Source organism: Amia ocellicauda, chromosome 22, assembly GCF_036373705.1.
Source record: "Amia ocellicauda isolate fAmiCal2 chromosome 22, fAmiCal2.hap1, whole genome shotgun sequence".
NCBI lineage: Eukaryota > Metazoa > Chordata > Actinopteri > Amiiformes > Amiidae > Amia > Amia ocellicauda.
The window spans coordinates 10,670,176-10,685,487 of record NC_089871.1 but is presented as its reverse complement, the minus strand read 5'-3'; the positions used below and the strand labels follow the sequence as shown (position 1 = coordinate 10,685,487).

The following is a 15,312-nucleotide window of genomic DNA, read 5'->3' as shown; positions in this document are numbered from 1 at the left end:
GCGGAGTCGGGAGTTTATTCAAGTTCAAACTAATTAACAAATGAACCAACTGATAAACAAGAAATGCTAAGGCACCACGCGTTATAAAGTTATGCACTTTTCTATTAAGCCGCACCTATTTCTCCTATGAGACAAATCATGCGCCCTTTATTCAGATGTGTATTTTCCATGTTATTTAAACACTTTAGTTAAACCATTTATTGCGTCCTGTGTTCAACTTTTTCAAGTATGGCTATGAATGTAAATGTTCACGGGCGACGGCCGTGCACACACATCACCGGCAGAGGGCAGCCAGGCACTGTGTCAGCCTGCTGCACCCTGGCTGTGTTTGAAGAAAAAAAGAATGCAACAAAATTAATTAATTACTATTCATAATAATGCATTGCTGCACTTTTTAACGTTAATCCGCCTTACCAGCAAAAGACCGTGCATTAATAAGGAGTAGCGTCCCATTGCACGGTGCCGTATGAGACCCACACCCGCACGTCCCGGGCTGTGCAGGGCTTTGTCTTCCCGGCCGGCAGGTGTCGCTGTGGGCAGCACGGTGGCGCCCCGCCCCCGAGGCTCCTAAGGAATGTCCGCTCGCCGAGCAGCGGGGCGAACAGGAAGTCTCCGCGGTTGCCATGTAATATCCTGACGGAGGCTGAGGGAGGCTGACGGAGACACGGCCAGCGCCAGCTCTGAATCCGCTCGCCCACACGACCGGGCTACTGCAGCCGCAGCGACGACCGTCACAGCACCGCTCATCTCCCCGCACTCACACGCCTAACACCGCGGCGGCGACGACATCCGCACTGGGCAGCGGCGCGCACAGCTGTTGACTCCCCCCAGCGCCCGTGTTATTTATCCAGGCGACCGCAGCGTGGAGGCGAGACGGAGGAGAAGATGTCGGTGGCGGGGCTGAAGAAACAGTTTTATAAAGCCAGTCAGGTCGGTGCACACCCCCATTTTGTGTGTTTATTCGTCGATCGGGCCGTGCAGTACGATGTGTGGGGTCTGTTTCTCCTCGTTGGCCGCAGTTGTGTTACCCCCTCCCTCCTTCGCGTCCGTATGTGGGTGGTGGTGTCGTGTCTTGGCGGCACAGGGAGGGACAGTGCGGGGACTCGGGGCACAGATGCGGGGCTGATGGTTCCCAGTGACTGTCTCTGTGTGTCTCTCTGCTTTTCTGTCTGTATCTCTGTCTGTCTGTCTGGGAGACTTGCCTTGTGTCCCCAAGTCTGTCTGACTGTCCTCCAGCCAGGTAACTGTGGACAGGTGAGGGTGCAGCTGGCACTTGATTGGTATGAGGGAGTCAGACAGTGTGAGTGACAGTCAGGGTGTGTTTGGCCATCAGCACAGCTGGTGTTGTAGTAGTTGTGGTGCAGGGTTGTGTGCATCCCCTCACTGCAGTGCCTGTGGAGGGGACAGGACAGTCATAAACCCAGAATCCCGCAGTGTGTGTGTGTGAGAGAGAGAGAGAGAGAGAGAGAGAGAGAGCTGTCAGTGAGTGCCCTGAGAGTGTGCAGTGGTGTGTGCAGAGAGAGCCAACAAGAGTGTGTGTGTGTGTCTGTTTTGTTTTGTTTATTCCCCCTCCTACATTATTTTTCCCATTTGATGTCTCCTTCTGTAAATGCTTTCGCGGTTCATCATATATGGCTTGCCAGTACAGCACACTGAATTGAATTGGGTGCGAGAGAGGGAGAGCTCTTGCTGTGAGGCTGTGAAGGATGTAGCCGGGATCGGGAATGTGCCGATCTCTCCCTGTGAACACACCCCACCTACGCAACCTCACGAACACACAGCCCCACTCTAGTCCCCTGTTGTAACCAGGCTGAAATTGTATCTGACTGATTTATAGTTATTAACCAAGATGTAAATTTGATTGATATTATGGACAGACCGACCTAATCATACAGTTATTTGAATAGTAGGACCGTCAGATGATACAAATATATATATAAACGGGAAATAACAGACAAAAGGTGAGGGTTGGCCATCGGGACTTTTATAGCAAACTTTGCAAGGATAATGGGGAAGTACAACCAAACAAAAGATCCTCCACACAGAGGCTTCAAAAATCACAAACTAAGACAACAAACTCACCCAAGAAATACAAAAGAGAAAAATGAGTAGGCTGTGCTCTTGTAAGGGGTGACAAGCACCTGAATGATACACAGCTGATGAAATCCTGCCCCCACCTACAGCTGTGTCTCGACAGGACTGATCTGTCACTATATATATATATATATATATATATATATATATATATGTCCTGATTGGTACCATTTAGTGTGCTTCGGTATTAGTAATTACAGTACATCAAATTCAATTAAACTTAATGAGAACCACAAAGTATCCAACATGCTGCGCTACAGGGTCAGAGTCAGGGTCAGTATTTACTAATTGGGGTCAGTATTTAGTTTAAGTTATTAAGAGTAGTGTTGGTAATTGGGGTCAGAGTTCATGTTCTACCCAGTTGATAACGGCAGTCAGAGAGGCAGTGACGGCCCTTGATGTGTTGACACGTCTGTTTTTAACAGGAACCTGAGTTAGATGTGATCTCAAGGAGTCTCTGACTGACTGACTGACACAATTGACTTACTGGCTGACTGATACGCTGACTGACGGACAGACTGGGCACGGCAGTGAGACAGGCTGAAAAGTGCTGAGCTTCACTGCGCTACACTATTGCTACACAATGCAAGTGCGTAAAGATGACGCAAACTAATAGGTAATTATAACAGCACTGACTGGAGAGTGGGGGAGTGTTGGCAGGCTGCACTCCTCAGCACAGCGAATTAGGTTAGTTTTTCACACTAGTTTTTCACAGCAGTCAAGTGACAGTCCTAGTAATCAGGAAGACAGACAGAATGATAGATGGGCAGAAGTGAAAATGACTGATGGACAGAGCGTTAGACGCAGTCTGTTCTGTCATCTGTAGTGAGTGGGCAATACAGCTTCCTGTGTCACTCCTTCAGTGTATCAGTCAGTCAGTGTGTTGGTTAGTGGACAGTGTATCAGTCAGTTCAACTTTATTTATGCTTTATTGGCATGACTATGAGTGGCACCGGTGTTGCCAAAGGATTGACAGCGGTGCTCAGGAACAGGGTGATGGGGAAAATAAATACAGTGAAAGTGTATTTAAGACTTTTACAGATATTTACAGACATCTTTACATAAAGTGTATTTAGATATGAAGTGGTGTTTACACCGTATACACAGTGTCATGGACCCAGAGTGCCTCTCTATATGTGGTGGGCGCTGTCTGTGTGTCCTCCCCCAGCAGGATTGTCATCTTTGTGTGTCTCTGTGAGAGTGTGACAGTGCCCTGCCTCGGGTCTTATGATCTGACCACAGAGATACTGCAGCTGCTCTCAGTCTGTTGCAAGCACAGCTTATCACCAGAGCACATCACAGAGAGAGAGAGCACACAAACGACAAGCTCTCCCATCAACCATGTCACCCAGGAAAAACATGCAGACCCTCCACGGCAACACCAGCTGCAGTGCCACCGCAGCCCGCCGAGCACCAGACCACACTAAGGGACCCCGATCAGAGACGGATCCTGAGCCAGTGCAGACCGAGCTGCCACAGCCTGGAGACGGAGACCGTCCATCACGGGCAAACAGGGAAGCCGAGAGAGGAGAGAGTGTGTGGGCTGTGTGAGCAGGGGGGAAGTGGAGGACAGGGCCCACTTCCTGCCACACTGCCACCAGGGACGCCCTCTCCCACAGACTCGCAGAACTGGCATGATTGTCAATGATTGTGAATGTGAAATGCATAACTGTATTGTTCTGTACCATTGCCCTGTTCCTGAGCACGGGACATGTGATGTGATGCCAAAGCATTTACTAACGTCAGTGAGTCATGCCAGTAAAGCTTTTCTTAATTGAATAGAGAGAGAGAAACAGAGAGCAAGAGAATACTTTAGGGGACAGAGTCAGATGCAGAAAGATGAGAGAGGAGAGATGGAGGAGACAGGAGAAAGATGAAGGCAGAAAAGTCTGCTCCCTGGCCTGGGATAGATCTGCCCTCTCTCCTCGATCTCTCCCCTTTCTGTTTTACTTCTGTCTCCCGCTCTCTCTCTCTCTCTCTCTCTCTTTCCATTTCGTCTTTTTTGCTGACATCAGCAGGAAGCTGTCCAGCTCTCCCCTGGCTTCCTGTCAGCCCAGGCAGTGAGCAGCTGACCCAGATTCCTGCTGAGGAGATAAAAGGAGTGAGGGAGGAGTAATTTAAAACAGCTTGTTTAAAGTAGAGGGAGGCAGGGAACGGGTGTGAATGGAGAATGTGGGACGAGGGAGGGACAGCACGCTGGCTGGCAGACAGGGAGAGTCTTTGTGACATTTCACTTGTTTTTATTTTTACTCTCTGTATTCCCCCTCCCGCCTCTCTCCTCTGCATATCCCTCTCTCTCTCTCTCTCTCTCTCTCTCTCTCTCTCTCTCTCTCTCTCTCTCTCTCTCTCTCTCTCTCTCTCTCTCTCTCTGTGGGGTACCAGGTTGTGTTTTCCCCAGGCGGGTGTGTGTGTGTGTGTGTGTATGTGTGTGTGTGTGTGTGTGTGTGTGTGTGTGTGTAGGGGGAAACGGGGGGTTTACACTGACCGGACTGCAGGGGTGATTAAACCGGAAGACAGTGTTGATCAGGAAACGGACACTTCCTGTTACTGAAATGTACCTGAACACCCCTCTCTCAACACCAGATTGTTTGTGTGTAGCGAGGGAGAGACGGAGAGTGTCAGATTCCACTCACACAAATGATACTGGTCCTACATACAGAAGGATTTTCTCCTCCCTTTCTCGCTCTCTCACATTCTCTGTTAATTTGTCACACTCTCTTTTACTTTGTTTCTCTCTCCCTCCCTGCTTGTCACACTCCCTTTTGTTTGTGAGGTGCATTACTCGATACATAGATAGATATACCCAGAGAGAGAGGAAGAGATGGAATTAAAGATTGAATAGGAGAGAAACAGGGTGTGATGTTGCAGAGAGGGAGAGAGCGAGAGAGAGTCAGGTGACGTGGAGAGAGGGAGGGCGTTACCCAGTGTATTGTGTGTGCACACTAGGAGCAGCCGGATCATAAAGCAGGGATTTTCCACAGAGGGAAAGGAGCCAGGCAGCTGTGTGTGTGTGTGTGTGTGTCTGTGTCTGCCTGCCTGCACTGTATGTCTGCACTGTAAATGACTGTGTGTCTGTATGTTGGTGATAAACACAGAGACCGAGCATGCAGTCCTTCCTCTATAGCATAGACTGCTGCACACAGACGCAATGCCATCCTTATTCCCTTAGTGACTAATCTTGTACCCCTCAGTGTGTGCAGAACTGTCAACTGTCTCCCTCTCTCTCACTCCATTCCGTTCAGTTCTATGAAGCTCTTTTGGCAAGACTAATGTATGTTGGTACTTTTGTAATACCACATGTACATCAGTCCATCACTGACCTGGAGACTGTGTGTTTGTGTGTAGCAGTGTAGTGTAGAGGGGTCAGGCAGTCCACATAGTAAACCGAGGAGCCCACTGTCATGAAAGTTTTCTGGTCCTTAATGTGTTTTATCTCCCTCTCCTCTTTTCCCTACTCCCTGCTCTGCAGATGGTGAGTGAGAAGGTAGGCGGTGCCGAGGGAACCAAACTCGATGAGGAGTTTAAGGATTTAGAGAAGGTAAGTGCTGTACACCTTCCTGTCTGCCTGTCTGTGTGTCATTGTGTGTGTGTTGGTTTGGTGTCAGTAGGCGCTTTTACTGTGCCATTCCTGGTACAGATCCGGATCAAATGCTACTGATGCAATGTAAACGCTTGACTGACTCAAGCTCTGGCATGCACTGCAGCGGTGAGTGTTTTAGAGACGGGGCAGACAAACAGACTGCACATCAGTGGAGCAGATAAGAGAAAACTTCCCTACTTCCCTTATTATGAATAAAATATTGTTAACATTAACAGTAAATGGCTTATATTATGTTAAAAATATATAATTGTAAAAGTGCGTTGGTTTTACATGTTAGAATAATTCGTCACGAGATAAATACAGATTTCGATATGGCCCTTTGTTCTATAAGACTCATTTAATATATACGTATAATTAAGTTTGGGCTTTCATGCTAGTGTGGCGGCATTTGTTTTAAAGGCAGGCAGAAAACCTGCATCAGTGGCACAGATAAGAGACCCTTCCCTACTTCCCTTATTGTAAATAAAATAGTTTAAAATTAACACTAAATGGCTGGTTACTTTGTTAGAAAAAATATATAATTGTATTTTTATTTAAAATATTTCAGCTATGAAAAGTAACTTCTTTTGTTAGTCATAAATGTTTGTATATTTATTTAAATTGTTAGAATCATTCGTAACGAGTGAAAAAGACAGGTTTTGATATAACCGTGTTGTAAAGGACTAATTTAATAAATGCATATAATGAAGTTTGGACTTGCATGCTAATGTGCATGCAAAGACCCCTGTGGCGGCTGAAAGTTGATTGTGATCAAATGGCAGTGTAAATGCAACGCCACTGATCCCAATCAAAGGAGAGAAGGATTTACAAGTTGCCATAGACAGACACAGGACAGGACAGGACAGGTGAGAGGCAGCCATCTTCTTGTGTTCCTAGTTTCAGACAGTCTTAGCATTCCTGATTTTGTTTTAAGTGTCTTAATTAAGTTAATCTTGTCTGTAGTTTGCCGTAATTTAAGTCAATTCAGTACAGCTGCTGAGATGGTGAAAGTAAATAGGTTGAAGGAAAGGTGATTTAATCTAGGACTAGCAGGATTTCAGTTAAGTGAGTTGTGCCAGGTGGAACTAGTTAGGTGTGCATTGGGGACAAGTAGACAAAAGGGTACTTAAAGCTGCTGTTGAGAGAGCTGTGCTGTTTCTTTGTGACAAAAAAGTCAAGCAGTTGACCAGGGGACAGAAACCAAGAGCCCAAAAAAATAAATAAATAAACTTGCAAAATTTAGAAGCATGTGGTCACAACAAGTGTCATGTTTGCAGAATGATTTCCTTCCTGGATGAACTCATCCAAGAAGATTTCATCTGTGAACATTGTCATCATGTTGAAATCCTAGAGATCAAGGTCCATGATCTTGAGGCTCAGCTTCTTGATCTGCGCTGTATTAGTGATATGGAAGAATTGGTCAATCAGCCCATGAGAGAGATGGTGTGCACGCCAAAACCTAGGAGAGTTGAGACCTCAGAGCAGGAACGTGTACAGAACTGCTGGGTTACAGTAGGTCGTAACTGTAGAAAAGGGTGCACACAACACCTAGAGACACCCCAAGAGCTAGAAATGCCCAACAGGTTCCAACTGCTGGACACCGAGTTGGACAATGATGGCGCCGAGGGTGACGGGAGGGCAGTTGAGCACCAGATCACCATGGTGCCCGCTACCCCCCAGAACAGGGAGGTAGTTATAGTAGGAGATCTACACCTCTAACCATTGGATCACACAGTGTGTTCTAGTGATAAGGAGACCCGCATGGTATCTTGCCTGCCTGGTGCTCAAGTTGCGGATCTCCCTAAACTAGTAGACGGGCTACTGGCCAAAGCCGGGGGGAATCCACTGGTCATGGTCCACATTAGAACCAATGACATAGGAAAAGGTAGGGCAGAGGTGCAAGACACATTTAAAGAGTTAGGAAAGAAACTAAACAGCAGAACCTCCATGGTAGTTTTCTACTAAATACTACCGGTACCATGTGCATGGCCAGGGAGACAGGCTGAGATTAGAAAGTTTAACACATGGTTGATACCTTGGTGTAGGGAAGAGGGTTTTAGATTTATGGAGCATTGGTCTTTCTTCTGGGGTAGATGGAACCTGTACAAACCGGACAGTCTACATTTAAACAGAAGGGGGGCTAATGCATTGGGAGAGTGTATGTGCAGAGTAATTTAGAATCTTTAACACTAGGGACCAGGGGGGCAGGGAGCTCTGACAATGGGAGATGTTCCACTAAGGAAAGAGAACCTAAGGAAACTGCTAGTAGGAAAGTCCTGAAGTGTTTGTACCTCAATGCCAGGAGTATAAGGAACAAGATGTCAGACCTAGAAGCCACAGTGCTGGCGTGTGACTATGATGTTGTAGGAGTGACAGAAACATGGCTTACAGAAAATGATGGGGATAAATACAAGTTGAAAGGATACACACAGTTTAGGAGAGACAGGCAAAATCGAAGAGAGGATGGGGTGGCATTATATATCGGAAAGGACATTGAGACAGAAGAACTCAAATTAGATCCCAGTAACGAAACAGAATCTTTGTGGGTTAAACTTTTGAATAAAAGATCCGGAGGATTAGTGGTAGGAGTGTGTTACAGACCACCCAACTCAGATATTCAGAAAGATGCTGCATTGTACAGTGTAATCAGGACTGCGTGTAGCAAGGATGTGGCTGTAATAATGGGGGATTTCAATTTCACAAACATAGACTGGGAAAGCCCAGTCGGGACTACAGAAGCAGAAATAGAAAAGGTTGAGATGGTAAATGACTGCTTTCTAACTCAATTTGTCAGGGAACCAACCAGGGAGAGCGCATGTATTGACTTTTCAAATGACCAAGATAGAATCAGAGGGACAGTAGTTCGAGAGCCAATTGCAAACTGTGATCACGATATGGTTAGCTTTGAGGCATTCTTTCAAAAAACAAGGACCAAGTCTAAAACAATGGTCCACAATTTAAAGGTATGAGGCGGCACTTAGAAGAGTTAGACTGGGGCACACTGGATACAGATTCAGTTGAAAATTGATTGTTATATTTTAAGAATATACTAATTGAGGCTCAGGAGAAATTTGTACCAAAACTTAGCAAATTGGTTTAATAGAAGTATGCAAAAAAATAGAAAATGTTGTATAGTGCATACAAAAGGGATAGAGACGAAACAAAATACAAAGAATATGTTGAACTGCAAAGAGAAGTTAAGAAAGGGATCAGGAAAGCAAAGAGGGAAATAGAAAGAAACATAGCTCTTGGAGCTAAAACTAATGCAAAGAGATTTTTCAATATTACAACAGCAAGCAGTCAATAAAGGAGGAAGTGAAACAGATAAAGGGCAAAAATTGAAGTATCTTGGATAATGAACAAGATGTGGCAAATGTTCTAAACAAGTATTTCACAGAGGTTTTTACAAAATAAAAAAAGGATAACATGCCACAGGTTAACAATCAGTCCAGTCAAACACTGAGAGATCAGTATAAATGAGGAGGAGGTACTAAAGGGACTAGCAGAATTAAAAACAAACAAATCACCTGGGCCAGATGGGATATTTCCAACAGTACTTAAAGAAATGAGGGAAATTATTTATAGGCCGCTAAGTCAAATATTCCAAAAGACACTAAGAACAGGGGATGTGCCAACTGAGTGGAAGACAGCAAATGTCAAACCAATCCACAAGAAAGAGGACAAAACTGAGCCAGGAAATTACAGACCAATCAGTCTCGCCTGCATCACCTGTAAAATGTTGGAAAAAATTATTAGACAGAAAATAGAGGAGCATCTTAATGAAAACCATATTCTTGGAGATCGTCAACATGGGTTTAGACGAGGCAGATCATGTCTTACTAATTTATTAGATTTTTTTGAAAATGCAACTGCAGCTGTAGATCACGTGAAAGCATATACTTAGGTTTTCAGAAAGCTTTTGATAATCTCAAATTGGAAGCTGTAGGCATTCAGGGTAATGTAAGTAGATGGATTATGAACTGGTTGATGTATAGGAAACAGAGGGTGTCAATTAGAGGAGTTGCTTCTAACTGGAGTGAGGTTGTTAGTGGAGTTCCACAGGGATCAGTATTAGGGCCTGTGCTTTTTCTAACCTATATTAATGATCTGGACTGGGGGATAGTTAGCAAACTTGTCAAATGTGCATATGATACTAAAATAGGTGCCTCCTCTCATTTGAAAACTTTCTTATGTTCTAAATGTACCGATGCATTTGATCTGGATCAGAAATGGCAGTGTAAAAGCACCTAGTGTGTGTGTTTGGTGTCGGTGTTTGTGTGTGTGTGTGGTCATGTTATTGCCTGACCTTTGCCCTGTGTGTTACACAGAAAGTGGATGTGACAAGCAAGGCTGTGTCAGAGATCATCTCCAAAACCTCGGAGTACCTGCAGCCCAACCCAGGTGAGACCAGGGGCACAAGGGGGCCGTGGGAGGAGTTGTGGGGGTGGGCAAGACGTTTACTGACCGACAGACCAACGGATGGAGATGGACACACGTCCTCAGCGGCGTCCTTAGTGACTGTCACATTTATTATTTATTTAATATCTTCCTCCCTCTCTCCCCCCAACCCCCTCTCGGCAGCGTCCCGAGCGAAGCTGTCGATGCTGAACACAGTGTCGAAGATCCGTGGGCAGGTGAAGAGCCCGGGGTACCCGCAGGCTGAGGGGCTGCTGGGAGAGAGCATGGTGAAGTTTGGCCGTGAGCTCGGAGAGGACACCAACTTCGGTGAGAGCTAGGAGGGAAGGGAGGAGAGGATGGGGAGGGCAGGGAGGGAGTGGAAGGAAACGTGGGATTGAGGACCGGAGTGAGGGACGATCTCTCTCACTGTCTCACTGTCGGTGTGCGTCTCTCTCACCATCTCTGCGGCTGCTGTTCTCCTCCTGTCCTGCAGGTAGTGCTCTGCTGGACGCGGGGGAGTCGATGAAGCGGCTGGCGGAGGTGAAGGACTCTCTGGACATTGATGTCAAGCAGAACTTTATTGACCCGCTGCAGGGTCTGTGCGACAAGGACCTGCGTGAGATACAGGTACGCACTACACACACTCTGTACACTACACACACACTACACATAGGGATGCACAGACACTGTACTCATGTCTGCCCTCTCTCCCTCTCTCAGCACCACCTGAAGAAGCTGGAGGGCCGCCGGCTGGACTACGACTACAAGAAGAAGCGGCAGGGCAAGATCCCAGATGAGGAGCTGCGCCAGTCGCTTGAAAAGTTCCACGAGTCCAAGGAGGTGGCAGAGACCAGCATGTATAACCTGCTGGAGACTGACGTGAGTGATGGGAGTGGGGAAGCATGCAGTTTGTGTGTGTGTGTGTGTTTTTGCTGCAGTGTGTGAGAGTATGTTCACGCATTAACCTTGCATTCCTTCTGCGTGTCTGCGCAGATCGAGCAAGTGAGCCAGATGTCTGCGCTGGTGGAGGCGCAGCTGCAGTACCACCGGCAAGCCGTGCAGATTTTGGAGGAGCTGTCGGAGAAACTGAGGGACAGGTCAGCACACTGCACCCTGCTTTTACACCTCGGACTGTGTTGCTACTGCGCCTCAATGTTACTGTGCCTCAGACTGTGTTACTACACAGACTGAATTCTTCCAAAGTGTCCATAGTCTCACTGCTCTGGTAATTAAAGTGTTTGACCATTACTGTAGAGCTTCTCCTCACTGACTCAGTAAGTTAACTCTCTCCTTCTCTTCCTCCCTGTCACTCTTCCTCTCTTTCTCTCCTTCTCTGCCTCCTGTCCACCTCTTCTCCCCCTCCCGCCTATCTCTCTCTCTCTCTCTCTCTCTCTCTCTCTCTCTCTCAGGATGAGTGAGGCGTCCTCCAGGCCGCGCAGGGAGTACACCCCCAAGCCCAAACCCACCTATGACTTCGGAGAATCAGACCAATCAAATGGTGGCTTCTATACCCCTGCTGCCGCTGCCCCCCCATCTCGCTCCTCCTCAGGTAAGGCACAGAGACTCCGACACACACACACACACACACCAGACAGACACTGTGACTGACCAACACACACACACAGACAGACAGACAGACTCGCACACGCCCACAGTCACTGACTGACAGCTCTCTTCAGCTCGGACTCTTTCGCTGGATGTCAGTGTGTTTTGCCAGTTTCTGAACACAGTCCAGTAGCACCAGCACAGTGCTTGTTTTATTCCTGTCATTATTGTTGTTGCCAGTATTACTGTTGTTGTTGCTCTGTTAAAGCTGTGGAAGTCCTGAGTTGGGTGGGGTGGGGGCTCCAGGCGCTCACTGTGTGTGACGTCATTGACATGCCAGTTACAGACTGGTCCCTCGTTAATTGAGTACCAAGTGGCCCCGCCCGTGGTGACCCTGTGCTTGTGTTCTCTCCCCTCCCCGTGACCTCACTGTGACCTCACAGTGAAGTCATCAGAGCCAGCGTTCAACAACCGCAGAATATCATCACGATCCTACTGTGAGTCTGAGAGAGAGAGAAAGAGAGAGAGAATGAAGTAGAGAGTGTGGAGAGAGAGTGGAGGGATGGAGATGGGGAGTGAATTGGGATTGGGGGAGAAGGCGATGGGAGAGCTGGTGAGAGGTGTGTGGGCTGTGGGGACCTTTGAGAGTATGAATTAGTGTGAGTGTGAGTGGCATGGATTGTGGTGTGCTAACCCAGCCACAGGGGAGCCTGCCCCCAGCCCTCCCCTCCATTTTGGGGCACTGTGGACACGGCCCTGTGCCCTCCTGTCTCAGCAGCTGCCCTCACCCCTGCTGCAGACCGGAGGGGAATACAGGGGCAGGCTCCCCCTGAGCGGTACTGCCCTCTGACCTCTGACCTTAAGGCCTTGTTGGATTTGTGGTGTGATACTAACTCTGACTAAGCTCGCCACCCCACTTTTAATTGCAGGTCTCGGTGTGTACCGTGGCTACACAACAGCGCTCCTCAAACTGGTCTGTGTGCGGAGTGGGGTGGGTGGGGGCAGAGTGTTCTGATTGCGCTTATTAACTGAAGTAATTACTGATGTAATTATTCACTTCAAGCAGCTGAGCCAATCAGAGCCAGTCACACCCCCAGTTTGAGATTTGCCGTGCTGTGTACCAGCTATACCCCTGCTTTCCCCTTTCGCTCTATCGGGCCTGTGCCGTGACAGGACCCAGGCTTACGGAGAGTCACAGGGTTCCCAGGGTGGGTTAAGGGGCAGGGGCTATAGACTTCCCTTACCCCAACTCCAGCCCTGTAACGCTGTCTAACACTGGGTTGAGCCGCAGAGCTGACGGAGAGAGGAGGAAGTCTACAGTGGCAGCGGCCCTCTCTCTCTCTCTCTCTTCAGTATATCTGACATCTCCTCCCTTATTCCCCCCACCCAGCGATGGACCAGCCGTGCTGCAAGGCGCTCTATGACTTTGAACCCGAGAACGAGGGCGAGCTTGGGTTCAGGGAGGGCGACGTCATCACGCTGACCAATCAGATCGACGAGAACTGGTACGAGGGAATGCTGCACGGCCAGTCAGGATTCTTCCCACTGAACTACGTGGATGTGCTGGTGCCGCTGCCGCACTAGAGGGAGGGAGGGATGGAGAGAGGGAGGGGGAAGAGGAGAAGGAGGTGGTAAAAGGGGATGGGATGAGCGGAAGGTGGAGAGGAAGTTGGGGAAAGAGAGAGTGAGAGAAGTGTGGAGGCGTGTGTTGAAGTCAGTACAGAGTCACTGTCTCTCTGTTAGGTGTCAGTCAAAGAAAGAGAAAGAGAGAGGGAGGGAGGGAGGGAGGGAAGGAAGGGGAAAGGAAGGGAAATGAGTTTTTTTACATTCCTGTTCTGATCAAGAAAATGATTGCAGCTGCCCTGCATGGGGAGCCATCTTACACACACACAATCTCTGACACACTCTCGCACACACACACACACACACACACACACACTAACACTCGAACTCATTCACTCATACACACACACAATCTCTTACGAACTCTCGCACACTCAAACACGCGTGCACCCACACATGTCTACACTCTGTCTCACACACACACACACACACACACACTCACATGTGCAAACCTACAAGTTCACTGAGAGACACGCTGTTACACACCAACACTGAGACACACACACACACACACACACACACACACACACACTCTTCCTCACGATGTCGGGTGTTGCTCCTGACATGCTCCAGGATGCCTCCTCTGGGGTTTCCTTAGAAAGACACGATGACTTTTGTATAAACACATACACACATAAATAATGAATTGCATAAATCGATGAGATATTCTCTTGGTGGGGGTTTCTCCCCAGGGCAGTGCCACCTGCTGGTGGCCACTGTCACCTTGGCAGCTCTGCCCTAGGGGGGATGTTCTAGTGCTGTTTCTATTCTGTTCAATCTCCAGTTGGGAGTTGTATTAACCACTCAGAGCCACTGTGACTGCGCAGCTGTGTCACTGCACTTTTAATTACTAAAGATAATTACCTAATTAAACTCATATTAACCCCTCATTCTCCTCCTCCTCCCGCTGACAGTCAGCTGGGAGGCCAGGTGGTGTAGTTTTAGGGCCCAGGACACAGCAGCAGACAGCCTGGGCCACACAGGGCTGCAGGAAACCTATATATATTATAGTCCTGTCGAGTACTGTACACTAAAATACATATCTGTACACTACAATATAATACGTACACTACACCACAGTACAACCAATGCAATGTGTCATGGTTCAGTGCAGTGCCGTACAGCAGGCCGTATTATTAATTGATCAGCAGTGCATTGCAGTCCAGTGTTATACAGTGCAATACAGAGCAGTGTAGTGGCCCACAGTGCGCTGTAGTGCTGTGCAGTATTATACAGTGCAGTGTGGGAGTGTTAGGCAGGGGAGTGCAGTATAATACAAAGCATTGGCATTTTTTGCTCTCGCTGTGGGACCCGGGCGGAGCCCTGCCTGCTGAGGCTGTGCTCCTGCACCCAGAGATGCCATGCGGGTTTCCGGGGAGCAGCATGCCTGTGTTAGTGGCCCCGGGGTCCCTTGGTCTGCGCTTTCTAGTGTCATGTTCTCATATAAAAGTCAGTAAATAATATTTCACCCAGCCAGCAGGTGATGGCAGTCAGGTATTGAGAGAGCAGGAAAGAACTCTTGGGAGATTGACCTTTGACCCCTCCTCCCCTATTTCCTGTGACCCCTGACCTCAGCAGTAAAGTGGGGTGGGAATGTCTGTCTGTCCAACACTACACACAAACGAAGGATAAACACTACAGTATGAGGCTGTGCTTCACTGTAAGTCTTCACTAGGAGAGGGGAGGGGGTAGGTCTATCTATCTCTCTCTCTTTCCTTCTGTAAGTCAGTATCGTCTTTGCTGTGCCTTGTCCAGTCTGCCTGTCTGTTTGTGTGTCTAATATAGGAGATCAAAATCTGCGAAAGCTACTTCCCCTGATGCCATAAGATCAAACAGCTGTGTATTGGCTTTAGTCTGTCCATGTGTCCGTTTACATCTGTGTGCCTCTACTTGTTCCCTTGCCTAGCTGTGTGTGTCTGTCTGTCTTTCAGTCTGGGGCTACACTGCTGGCAGTGCCCAATGTTGAGGTGCGTCTGTTTGTCTGTCTGTCTGTCTGTCTGGGGTCAGTTTCCCATCCTGAAGGGCCGCAGGTTCTCCCCTGACCTCCTGTTGACCTGTGTGACCCAGTCTTC

The 15,312-nt window shown here is 48.0% G+C and overlaps 1 protein-coding gene across 2 annotated transcripts; it reads left to right on the top strand.

Annotated features, from left to right (window-relative positions):
• Positions 1-580: 580 nt before the first annotated feature.
• Positions 581-13,555, top strand: sh3gl1b (SH3-domain GRB2-like 1b). Of its 2 annotated transcripts, XM_066696219.1 has the most exons (10): positions 581-930; positions 5,564-5,632; positions 10,003-10,075; positions 10,256-10,399; positions 10,566-10,699; positions 10,793-10,951; positions 11,066-11,169; positions 11,482-11,621; positions 12,061-12,114; positions 13,008-13,555. In XM_066696219.1, the coding sequence occupies exons 1-10, from the start codon at positions 886-888 to the stop codon at positions 13,199-13,201; spliced, it is 1,116 nt and encodes a 371-aa protein (XP_066552316.1). In that variant the 5' UTR covers positions 581-885; the 3' UTR covers positions 13,202-13,555. The 2 variants fall into 2 exon arrangements, with proteins under 2 accessions (XP_066552316.1, XP_066552317.1); XM_066696220.1 differs by lacking the exon at positions 12,061-12,114 and having other exon boundaries at positions 583-930.
• Positions 13,556-15,312: the final 1,757 nt, after the last annotated feature.

Coding starts and splice junctions, on each gene's coding strand:
- sh3gl1b (XM_066696219.1), top strand. CDS start 886: ATGTCGGTGGCGGGGCTGAAGAAACAGTTTTATAAAGCCAGTCAG. Junction 10,952..11,065: donor ATAACCTGCTGGAGACTGAC/GTGAGTGATGGG, acceptor GTGTCTGCGCAG/ATCGAGCAAGTGAGCCAGAT. Junction 12,115..13,007: donor AATATCATCACGATCCTACT/GTGAGTCTGAGA, acceptor CCCCCCACCCAG/CGATGGACCAGCCGTGCTGC.